The 12938-nt window shown below is 23.2% G+C and overlaps 1 protein-coding gene across 2 annotated transcripts; it reads right to left on the bottom strand.

Moving 5' to 3' along the window:
• Nucleotides 1-208: 208 nt before the first annotated feature.
• Nucleotides 209-10698, bottom strand: LOC145844245 (uncharacterized). Of its 2 annotated transcripts, none has more exons than XM_082951620.1 (10): nucleotides 10621-10698; nucleotides 9594-9665; nucleotides 9029-9217; nucleotides 7573-7776; nucleotides 6219-6381; nucleotides 5988-6117; nucleotides 3775-3975; nucleotides 2337-2463; nucleotides 1847-1951; nucleotides 209-525 (listed from the first exon to the last, which is right to left on the bottom strand). In XM_082951620.1, exons 1-10 carry the CDS (start codon nucleotides 10681-10683, stop codon nucleotides 346-348), a joined length of 1434 nt encoding a protein of 477 aa, XP_082807746.1. In that variant the 5' UTR covers nucleotides 10684-10698; the 3' UTR covers nucleotides 209-345. The 2 variants fall into 2 exon arrangements, with proteins under 2 accessions (XP_082807746.1, XP_082807747.1); XM_082951621.1 differs by having other exon boundaries at nucleotides 5988-6105.
• Nucleotides 10699-12938: the final 2240 nt, after the last annotated feature.

The following is a 12938-nucleotide window of genomic DNA, read 5'->3' as shown; positions in this document are numbered from 1 at the left end:
ATCATAAGTAGTCTAGTGAAAATTTTGTAGAAGCATAAAAAAATAAAAATAAACAATGATTTTATGTCGCATATAATAAGTGCATTTCCTAATAAACTGAATATTATTTTAATTTAAATTATAGGCCGGAAACTTTTTTATACAACAAATATCGCTCCAATAAAAAACCGCAAATCAATTGAAATAATAAAAAACAAATGAATTTCAAAATAAAGTTTTATTTCGCAGTGAAAAGGCAGAAATTGAAGTAAAAAATACAAAAGTAAAATTTTCAGTTGTAAAAGGTAGAGAGGCGCAAAATTTCACGGTTGAACGATCTCACGAGCACCTGAATGCATTGTGACGTCACAAGAGCTTTATTGTGACGTCACAACTGACTGTGGAAGGCCTTGTGTTGAGTATTCTGCTTGTTGTTCGGCTGTTGCAACTTTTGTTCAATGTGAACTTGTTAGCTGTCTCGACCCTCAAATGTCTCGCGTCTTCCAACATTTCGAATGCCGAACGATTCTCTTTCAACATAATAATCTGCACAAAATATTAAAAATCAGTAAAAAACATAATCTATTTTTAAAAAGAACATAACAACTTGGATAAACATTTCAGCTAAAATATACTTAAAAACTTTAGTAAAAGTAAGTGTTCAAAAGTTTCAAAGTAAAATAATAAGTTTGTGATAATTTAGTTGTAAAGCTGATGATTCTTATAAACAACTCTCTAACAAAATTTAATGATTTGATGAAAACTGATGCAAATTATTATATAGTTAAGGTAATAAAGTTCAACTTTGCTTTTATTACATCTAACTTGGCTTAAATTTTATAAACATTAAGTTTAAGAGTTAAAAAAAAAACTAATATAGAAGTAAAAATTAAAAAAAATTAAACAAATGTTTAATGTTGACTTTACAGGTAGACTTAACTTCTCGGTCGAAATTGTAGCTTTTAAAAATTTTGTTTTAAACATTAATTGCTGTCTATACTAAGTAAAAAACATATGTTTTGTTGCATGGTATATCATTTAAAATTATATTCAGAAGTTTAAAAGGGACTTTATTTGTAACTTATATAACTTAAAAAGAAATATTCTCATTTAAACAAAATTTCAAATAAAGTATTTAATTAGTCATTTAGTAATATATTCAAGTAAGAAGAACATTCAACAATTTATCATTGAAAAGTCTAACAATTAATCACGTCTAACGCAGAAAATACAAAATTTGTTTTGTTTTCTTGTTTGCTTTCCAAACAAAAAGAATTGAAAAAAACAAATTGTCGAGACCAAACGAATTTGTCTCAAGCATCAATTCACTTTCTATTGTTGCAAGATTTTTAATGGGGAGAAACAACAGTGCTTCAGACTTTCTATTTTTAGAAAGTTTTTTGGAGCCCATTTCTCAATAATTTCACCTGAGAATTTTGCGTGATGTTTTGAGGTAATTGGAACCCCGCAACTTTTTTTCTCTTTTCCATTTATGGATATAACTTTTGTTTATTTTAATAAACACGTCATTGTGTATTCTTTGTATTGTGCGTCTAAGTTCAGTAAACATTTTTGTTTAATTTTTTTTTTACTTTTAATACAAAAAACTTTTTTATATACAGATTTTGATTTAGTCACAGGTGTTTGTATGAAACATATGCTGAACTTTGCACTATTCTTTGTTGTTTTTTTTTGTTTCTTGCACTAATGTTTTAACAGCACAAAATTCATAATAAAATATTACATTGTCTATTTGTATTACAACTTTTTCAAATTTAAATGATCTATTTTTGAAGGCTGTACAATGATTTAAAACTTACAACAACAAAAAAAAAGTGTATGTAAAATTACAACAAAATAAATTTACCTTTTCTTTTAAATCGTCATTTTCCTTTCTTAGTCTTGTGTTTATTTTTCCTGCACTTAGAATTCTTTTTCTGTCTTCCAAAAAGTCATGTTTCATTTCGACTACCTAAAATTTTTAAATAAAGCTTTATAAATTTTTGTACTGATTTTTAATTTTATTTATACTTGTTAATTTCTTTAACTTTAGTTTAAGTAAGACAATATATCGAATAACTTACTTAAAGAAAATTTAAAAATTATGAGCTAGTTAAAACTTAAGAGCGTCGGAAATATTGTTATAAAAATGTCAGCTTAACATCTTTGATCGACCGCAATAGATCCCTTGAGATATAACTAATTTAATTAAAGTGACAAAATAATTTAATCAAAATGGCAAAAGATAATTAATTTAGTTGGGATGAGTCATTGAAAGTCAAGATTATTAGCAAATATTCGTAGTATCAACTTTTGGCGGGTAAATTCAATAGTTTTGCTTTGTGACGTAATAATACCTCATGTATGAGATGTAGTTTTTCTTGTTTCAGATGGACATTTCTTTTTTTAATTTTTTCAGTTCCGACCAAACAGTTTGCTTTAAAGTTTTTCATTCCTTCTAATTCGAAATTCGCTTTTTTGAGCCTTAAATTTTTTGATAAAATCAATAAATTTATTTAATTTATCTTTGATACGTTTCAAAACTTTTGTATATTTTTAAATTTTGCATGAGCATCAAACTGAAAACGCAACTGAATTAGTTTCTTACTTTAGTTTTAAACTTTTTCTTTTTTATAAGTAAAAGTTTACATTTATAAACAAAAATAACTAGCTCATTTGTTTTGTGCTTAAAAAACGTGTTTAAAAAATTTCTTTATATTATTTTCACCATATTTAAAACTTTTTTTTAATCATTTATAACGGTTTTGAAATAGCCCGCTAAAACTTAAAACACTTGATTATTTTTTGTTCTAATTTAATTAAATCTCTATAAAAAACAATTAGATTACGTTAATATATTACTTTTACTTAATTTTGTTTGTCTGGACATATAACTTGATTGACACAAAAAGTCATTCTAAAAAAACTTGAATTAAAATATTTTTAATTCAGACTACTAAAATAACATATTTTAAAAGATTTAAATAATACAGGTTTGATGGAAACTTTAGACAAAGTTATAAAATACACTGTAAGGTTTTAAATTCGATGTAAAACGTATTAATAAGTTCAAAATTTAAACTTTTATTTATAGTTTAGAATAGCAGATGAATACAACATAAAATAAATTTGTAATCACATGTTTTACAACAAATTACAAGAAATAAATGTTTTAAATTTGAGTTTATTCAAGTATAGACAAATATTAAGTAGGTCTTTTAGGTTTGTTGGTAAAATACAAAATTATTCACGCTTGAGATCAAGTGAAACAAATTCAATTTGATAATAATTGTTTTTTTATTACTTTGTAGAACGATTGTCGAACTTTAATTTGAATTTTATTTGTCGAATATGAACATAAAATGTTGAAGTGAAATACTTCAAGGCATAAACTTTTTGTTTAAAACTCTTAAAATTGATGTGTTTTTCTTTATAATTTTTCTTATTATATTAAAAATAATGAAAACACTGAATTGAATTTTTTGCTAACATGCATAAACTCGCTTTTATTTGTGTACATCAAAAAATACGATAAAATATATTTTATATCCATAACTTGTTTATAACGTTTTCTACATTTGTAATGTTAGATTATTTTACATAAACACAATTGGTCGAATCAAAAAACAACTATTTTGAAAAAAAATTGATAAATTGTAGTATAACAGTTTGTACAAATCTAACTTTTTTTATTATGGTTTAGATTTTTACTAGTAAATCGACAAAAGTGACTAAAAACGCTAGAAAAGCGCAAAATATAAATAATATTAAATTAACACTAAAACGAAAACATACTTTTCATGTAGTTGTTGATTTCTTAACATTGTAGAATAATTTACTTTCTGCAACTTGTTCATTTTTTCTTTTGTCAACTTTATTTCTTGTATAAGTTCTTCAGTTGCTTTTTTATTTTCTTCAGCTTTTATAAGTTGTTGTTGTCTAGATTTCTCAATCTCTTTTTCTAATTCCACGGTATAAAGTTCAAAACGGTCGCATCTGTGAAGTTTGTTGAAAAAGTTAAATAAGCATTTTAAATTCGCTTCATACTTTTGGCTTGTTATAATAGAGTTCTTAAAAGAGATAATAATTGTCTTCGTATATGTTTCTTTTAATTTCCTGAGATTTATTTTAACTAAAGAGTCTTATAGGACAAAAAATTGTTTTATATAAGCATTCTTTGAAATTCAAAGTTTGTTTTATAAATCTTGATAAACACTGAAATTTTATTTAGATATATTCAATAGTTTTAACAAGGCAAATGACTTCAAAACTTAACAAAAGAGTAATATCCGTAGATTGAAATAACAATAAAATGGCTTTACAAAATATATTGTTAACAATTTTTTTTAATAATAATAAATGCTGACTTTGTTAGTTTAAAGCTAGAAGCTGTAAAGTTGAGTTTTTATTTTTAAATTTGCTGAACTTGTTTTTATGTTTGTCAAAATAAAATGCTTGCTTGTTGTTTCTTAAATTATCAAAATTTTACACAAATTTTACAGGTTAGTTCGTAAGCAAACCATTAAAAGTATTTATTAGGTAATATTAAGTATTTTTAGCAGTAAACAGTTTAATTTGTATTTTGTTTTTATGTTTTGAAAGTCTTTAAAAGAATTTTTAAGACTTAATAGCAATTGAATTTAAGTACAAATGTGTTTTTTTGGTCGTTACAATTTATTGCAGTAATATAGTAATTACTGCGTAATTAAACTTTAAGTGCTCTCATTAAAAACACAGGAGTACTTATATCACTTGTTTATTTGAAAACATAATAAAAGTCAATAAAAATGAGTTGTATACATGAAAACATTGTTTTTAAAAAGTAAAACTTTATTTTATTTATATCTTTGAAAAATCTTATTTGCTTTTATTAATTCATGTCCGCTTACCACAAAACCACGTATACAAAATGTTTAATGTTTATTACTATCGTCATTTGTTTGATACGTGTCTTGAAGCTAAAATAAACAAAACATCTTTTTAATCGGCATAAACAAAACGTTGCTATGGAAACCAGACCGCCGCATCACTGAATAATTTATTAGTTCGAATATTTAGTTTGTCTTTTAAACGCTCGCAGAATATACAAAATATTTTGTGTTTTTATAAAGCAAACTTTTCCCTAAATTCGAGCTTAAAATATTCGCAGAGTGAAGATAATCTACTTTGGGTTTCAAATAAATCAATTTATGTTTTGTTTGTGGATATATACATAACATATATAAAATATAAGACCACCTTTAAATAAAATTGTTTCAATGATAAGATGAGGTTATCAGAATTACTTATAAAAACCTATATACCGTTCATAGCTTTTTTCATAAACCTGTAAATTTCTCTATTAGTTTTCATTAGAGCTTTGATGAACTCAAAGTAAATAAAATTAAATAATTATGGTATAATATGTATGTACAAACTATAAAAGAAATTTCAAATGTTTTATAAGGTATAGAAATAAAGACTTGTAAAGTCAATAATACTGATATTTTTTTAAACCTTTAATAAAATTAAAAGGTATAATACTGTACAAATTATATAAACTTTTTAACCATTACAACATATTGTAAACGTATTTTTTTTTTTTCAGTGAGTTTACATTAACTATGTTATCACAATAAACATAAAATTTAACACAACTTTTTTTTGTTGGTAGTTGCTTATTCATGTGGAAAGTTAAACAAATATTTGGCAGAAAGTTCCACAAAAGAAAATTGCTCTATTTAAGCTAAATTGATTTTTCTTAGTTATGAAAGTTATGTATTTAATTTCGTAAAATACTTTGTTTAATAACTTTATAAATTAAAAAAAAGACATAATGTTTGAGCTCTAAAAAGTTTTTTTAGGCTTTCTTTAATTTGAATGGTGAATACCAAGTTATTTTTAGTTAACTAATTCCTAAACAAAAGGTTAATCTTTATCTGTAAAAGTATACATAAAAGCACAAAAAAATTAACGCGTATTATATGGTTGTAAAAATTTTTAAATTTAGTTAATTAACAAATGCAAACCTTTCTTTTAAATTTTCTTTTTCTTTAGTTATCTTTTCAATTTGCATTAAAATTTCTTTAATTTTATTTTGAGCCACCTTAATATTCTCTGAAGATTTGTGAAATTTATTTTGCAATTCTTTATTTTCGCCTGAAATTGATATAATTCAAATATGCCATATGGTGATATACGTTTGTAATTAATCACAAAACACTTCTAGATAAGAAATAATTAGTTTATATAAATTTTACCATTTAAAATGTTTATATCACAAATGAGTTTTTCTTTTTCAATTTTTTCCTCTTCGAAGACTTTTTCCAAGTTTTCTATTTTTTGATTCAAATTTTTGTTTATTTCTTCTAAATTTTCTATTTTTCGTTTTTGCTCATAGTATTGAGTTTGATACGAAACTAGCTTAAATATGTTAAAATTTTATTTCAAATTTGTCATAAATAAACTAGAGCTTATTAAATTAAAAATCTTAGAAGCTTAAATAAGTAATTATAAATTTTATGAAAAATTGGATCTATACAACTTCGTATAAACCAAAAAACTTGTATTTTGAATATAAAAGTTTGACAAAAAATCTTACTTATGAAATATATACTAGTTTGCTATTTAAAACCCGTGAAATAAGTTCCCATTATTAAGATGTTTTTTTATTAGTTTTTAGCTCTGAACTTAGTAAACTTTGGTATAAGTATTCAAAAAGTTTGGCTTTTCCTAATTTCAGTTATATATAATATCTTAAATTTAATAAGTAAATTTTTTATAGATTAAAGGCTCCTTGTGTTTTTAATATATTTGTTCGTATCTATTTCATACCTAGATATACTCTTTTCTTTTTGAAGTTTTAATCTTTACAAATAAAACTACTGTATTATTATTAAATGTCAAAAATCGTCTTTGTCTGCTTGCTACTCTCCGCTAATAATCAACATTTTCATTTATGACATTTTCATTCAACAAATTTTGGATCGATTTATTAAATAAAAATCTAGTCAATCTTCGGTTAACTTTATTATTTTTACATCCCTAAATTTAAGACAATTTTACTTTTAAGTTTTTTGATACTTAAAAACCTTTATATTAAAACAAAAGTATTTGATATAATTCCAATACTTTTTCAACCAAGTATGAAAACACCATAATATCATATAACGAATTGATAAAAAGCTTAAACAAAAAACTACATTGTATATAAATAAGCCAAAAGTTTGTCAGGAATATTATTAAATTACTTTGTATGTTGGTATTTAATCTAATCCTTTTAATATTTGAAATATAATTTGAAGTATATGAAAATATTAAGTTTTAAAATTTAACTTTGTTAATTAATTATTAATGTATAAGCACTTATATACACAAATAAGTTATTTTTTTAAATAATGACCTTAAAATATAATACTATTTTAAGTTTATTTAAATAATTTGTTAACAAGTTAAATTTTAATGGATTTTTTTATAAATTAAGTTTAAACAGAGTTTACTATGAAAATGTCCAAAAAAGTAAAATAAATATTTGAACTAGAACTAAATTAAAAATTTAATTAATATAAATATGTAGAAAAATACAAATTTATTAAAATAAGTACAAAAACAAACTTCATGTTTATCTTTATTAGCTTGCTCTTTCAGTTTCTTATTTTTTATTTTTAATAATTCAACATCTTCCATTAAATGTTTTATATTTTTTTCTCGTTCCTTACTAAATCTTTGATTATATTCTACATATTGTGAATTATCGAAGGCATAGGATTGAGAATTTTCAACAAAATCTTTTCTCATTTGTTCTAATTCCTTCTCTTGCTGTGAATATATATAAAAGTTAGAATAATGTTTAAAATAGTTTACAACAAAAATAACATTTTTGTGTGCTAATAATCGGTAAAGTTTACAACTATTTTTTGAAAAATTCGTTTCTTTTACTATTGTAGTAAAATTTATCAAAACTGTTAAAACATCTATTCATAAGTTTAAAAACTTACTAAGCACTAAAAGGTTTATAATCATAAAATATTTTCATGCGTAAACTGTTACTGAATTTGGTTTTATTAAAGCTTTCTTTTTTTACAACATACTATAAAAGTAAATAAACATTTTGGAAAAATACTTCAACCACATAAATGATAAAGTTACTGTACAGTAACCTCTCGCTTATTTACGCACATTGTGTCCACAGAAAAAGTGCGTAAAGATATGAGAGATCGTAAAGAAACGAGAGGTACCAAATATACTCACTATAATGGCTGTTTTTTAATATTGCTTCTAGTTAAAAGCAGACTGGGCACTTTTAACTATCTATCTATTTTCTTATAAATATGAAAACAACAGATAAAACTATACATATACTAAAAAAAAGGATTTGATTTGAATTTATATAAAATAATAAAACGAGTAGAAATAATTTTACTATTTTAATAATAAGAAGAAATTATTTTTATTTATATGTGACATTTATATTCTATTCTACTTAGCAAATTCAATTTATAATTAAGTATTTCTTTACAATTATAAAATGGTGTTTATTAATATATAGGGCAAGACTGCTGTATTATTTCTTTGTGTTTTAAACTCTCATTAATTCATTATACTTTTATTATTTAACACAGTCATGTTTATTTCAGAATTTTGATTTAATCTCTTATTGTTAACAAAACTTCTGATATACTGAGGTATAACTAAATGTTTATCAATTAGTCAAGGAACATAAATTTACAAAGTCTAAAGATATAGAGAGGTGTGTTAGCATTCATAAACATATTTTAGTTTAAAAATATACATTTAACCTAATTTGTACATTATTATAAAAAAATTAAAATTTTATTTTCTGAATTTTATAGAATTCTGAAATGCGTAACTAAACGAGAGTGCGTAACGTCACGAGTGCGTAAAGATCCGAGAGGTTACTGTAAATCTAAAAAATATCTCAAGTTTAAATATGCATAGATAATTAAGTACCTTGTGTGAAGATATTTATAAAAATATCGAATTTGTGAGCTCTCAACAAACGAACAATAAACTAATGCTACTTTTCCGCAAATAATTAAAACAAACAAACTTTAAAGAAATTGTCTCTATCCTCCTCATAATTTTTCTTACCAACAAGTGAATTGTAATATAATTCGTGGAGAACTCCGACAACCTTCGCCTTTTTAGTTATGACGTCATAATCGTCTTTTAACTTGTACGTTGACGACTTGCAAGCACGATACAAATCGTCCAATCTGTTTCCAGTGCTTAGTAATTCCTATTAAAAATATTAGTAATAGTTTGAACAATATTTTCTGTAAAATTTGATCAAACTTAATTTTTGTTTTGTTTTTACTTTAACTTGATAAAGATGTATTTTTTCAATTAACGTCCGTAGGTATTTATTATGTGAGCTACAAAACATAACAATTTAAACACTTTTAAAATTTTATTTTGTTTTTTCGTAACTAGTTTAGACTTTTTTAAAGTTATATAAAGTTTATTGATTTTAATCTCGTTAGCTTATGTTTAACTATAACAATACGGTAATTTAAATGAAATTTTAGAATTTTGACTCCAAATGTTTCTAGTACAGCTTAAATTGAACAACCAATTAGTTATTTTTATAAGTTACATTATAATGTTTTACTTACTTGAAGAAGGTCTTTTTGTTCTAAAGTTGATAATTTATTTTCTAAATGTGCAAGCTCGTCGGTTAATATATTCTATGAAAAAAAGTTATTTTTTAGTATTTGTCTAATTTCAACCTTCATAAATTTTGCAGATCATTAAAATACTGGTATACATAAGACATTGCTTTAAAAAATGTTTAGAATAATTTTTTACATTATTTCCAAAGAATAAAAAGTAAGTCTAACTTTATTATATATAGAGTTATACAAAATTTATGTTTAGCTTGTAGAAATATTTTTCAAAGGTTTACATACCACATAAAAAAACACAACACAATTATATTCAAGTAGATTCAAGTGCTCAACATTTTTTTTTATTTTTTAATCAAAAATTTCAGCAAACTAAGTTTTCTGAGAATCAATCTTATAATATAATTTCATTGTCTCTTCAAAAACTTTAAGCATACTTTTTAGTTTATTACTGCAAGTTATTTTTGAAAGTTAAGTTTAAAAAGTGCATTATGGGCTAAAAAACTATCGTTGTTATATGAATGATTAATTTCAACTCAAAACCCCAGAGTTTACAGTTTCACATATGTTTATTGACAAAATTCGATTAAAACATCTCTCATTAGTGCTTATTCTAAAACTTCGACGATTCTCCGCTATTTCGCGATAAATCAATACATATACTCGCTCGGGATTTAAAACTTAAATTCTTTTCTGAAGTTGTTTCTTAGCTCCGTTTCGCGACCGATGTAAAAAAGAGTTTTTGTTTACAAAATACAGTTTAACGCATCGCAAACTGTTATGTATTTGAAATTACAAACTAGTTGATTTTTAGTGCAAGATTTAAAAAAAAATTCATACGAAAAGAAAGCACATGAGGGTAAAAATAAGTTAATATTTTATATATTTATTCTTTAAACAGTTTATTTTACAAACTAAGTTTCGGTCAAAGACCTCGTCAGTGCTTAAATAAATCTAAAGATTATTAACAAAATCAAAAAGTAATATTTCATACTGTTAAATTTAAAATTAAACTAACCTTTTCTTCTTTGTTTCTTATATTTTCATCTTCAAATTCGTTTAAAGATTCTGGAATTATCATTTTATAAAAAAAATATGAGCTGTTTTTAAGTTAGTTACTAAAAACTAATAACTGTATACAAAAATCGGTTATCTACCATAAGGTTTTTACTTACAACTATTACAAATTTTTGTTTAAAAACATAATTTAACAAAATAATATTTGCAACTTTTTTTAGTATTTATGTATATTTAATTGCTTTTTTGTTTCATTTTTATGTTTCGAATAAAACAATCGAATGCTAACTAACAAAACAAAACTAAGTTAATTCAATTTAAAATGTTTTAAACATAAGTGTTTATGATAACTTCAAATTAAGTTTTTATATACTTTTCAACCAAAAATATACAACTAAATACTGTTTTAGATTCAAAAATAAAATATTCAAACATTCCTTTTAACTATGATTAAAAAAAAATTAAAAGTTTAAGAAATTTTCTAAATAGGAAAATTTTTAAAAATGAATAAAACCTCATATCTTAAACAGAATAAAACAGCAACAAAATTTGTATTGAAATTTGTTAAAAACTCGCTGTAAAACACTCAAAAGTTGTCCAAACAAAAGGAAAAGTTTTTGTTTGATTGTCCAAACGCATGTTTGCTTTTGTATTATTCCATATAATAGTCGTATTTACATTAGAACTACTGCCTAGATACCTTTAATACCTTAACTGTTTGTTGTTAATAAAAACATATTTTCATTTATGTGTAAGTATGTTTTCGAACCTTAAAAATTAAATTTTTTATGAAATACATGCTTGCTAATTGAACACTCAAAAGTTAATTTCTCATTTGAAAACTGCATTATGTTTTATACTTAAAAAATTTTTGGGTTAACTTAATTAAAACTGTTTTAGTAAATAAATATTTTTTTAATATTATATATAAAATCTTTGTGAGTAAGTATGGTAGATATATGTATAGAATAATACAATATTAAATCTAAACGAGCTTAATAAAGTCTAAATGAAAAGTTTGTGTTTCATTTGAATTTTATAACTTTTATAAACTGGGTTATGTAAACTTTTATAATTACAGTTCGCTATATGTTTATATATTATTCCAATAAAAGTTAAATTGAAAGTTTAAAACTAATTTTATCGTTGCAGAAACTTTCAAAAATCTTAGAACTTAAAAATAGTTTAATTTTTTTATAAGTTTTATGAGAAACGACTTGTTAATTGGTAATATAATTATAGGAACCAAAACTTGTTCATTTCACAAAAGAAGTACTTTAAAAACGCACAAAAGTATTATGACGTAATAAAAACCCTTCTGAAGTGTTTTTAGCAATTGAAACTTTAAGTAACTAGTTAATCTCATTAACTTTTACTGGTCTTTACTTTAGGGATTTTAATTATGCTTGTTTTAAATGAAACCTGATAAAAGTCTTGTTAAAATAAATACTAAAATGTAAAAGTAATAATTCTATAGACTATTTTAAGTATTTTTTAAAATATACTTTGTTTACACCCATTGTAATATTAAACACTTCTATTTTTTAATCAAAAGTTAAATGAAATAGTTAAAACTTTTAGGTATTCATTTATTTTTTTATATCTACAAACTTAATTCCAACTGAAAACATAAATTTGTTTATAAGCATTTAATACAATGTAAATGTATTTGTATAAGTTAGGTGCGCAGTACCACAAAGTTTGAAAGTTTCTGACCTTATATTTTGTTTAACTTGTTTAAAATTGATAAAGATGTAAAACTTTGACTGCAGCAAGAACTTAAGTAGATATTAAGAATATATTTGTTGAAAATACAAATTGACATTGGATCTATTGTACGATGATTAAATTATCTGTTTGATTTTTATTAGAAGAACTTTAAATTTTTAAGATCATGATACTAGCTTGTGATGCTTAAAAAACAGAAGACATTTATCTATGTTTTTTTAAATGTCCCAAAAGCATAAAACAAATAAACTTTTGTTAAGTGTTTGATATTAAGTTTCTTATTAATATCTGTAACCAATATGAACTTTAAAATCAACTACTATTATAGTTTTTTAATAAATTTTATATTTAAAGGTAACGTTTATGATAACGAGGAAATCTTTACAAAACTTTGAAAACTTTTTTAGTTTTCTAGATAACAAAGTCGAGTTTTTGTTCGTAAAAATTCTTTTTCTTATATTATATAAAATAAAATACTAAAAACAGGTAACCTAATAGTTTTATATTTCTTTTACAAAAGAAATATAAAAAGATTTATTTTTTATTTATTATAGCATATTTATATCATAGCTATTTAAACAAAAGCTTTGT

Source organism: Thalia democratica, chromosome 9 (assembly GCF_965202585.1).
Source record: "Thalia democratica chromosome 9, ktThaDemo2.hap1.1, whole genome shotgun sequence".
Classification (NCBI taxonomy): domain Eukaryota; kingdom Metazoa; phylum Chordata; class Thaliacea; order Salpida; family Salpidae; genus Thalia; species Thalia democratica.
This window is presented reverse-complemented; position numbering and strand designations above follow the sequence as displayed.

Bases quoted from the DNA above. Each gene is read 5' to 3' on its own strand.
- LOC145844245 (XM_082951620.1), bottom strand. From the start codon at position 10,683: ATGATAATTCCAGAATCTTTAAACGAATTTGAAGATGAAAATATAAGA. The intron at 6,118-6,218 runs GTAAAATTTATA...TATCAATTTCAG, and splicing joins TGATATAAACATTTTAAATG to GCGAAAATAAAGAATTGCAA. The intron at 3,976-5,987 runs GTTTGCATTTGT...CAAACTTCACAG, and splicing joins AAAGAAAATTTAAAAGAAAG to ATGCGACCGTTTTGAACTTT.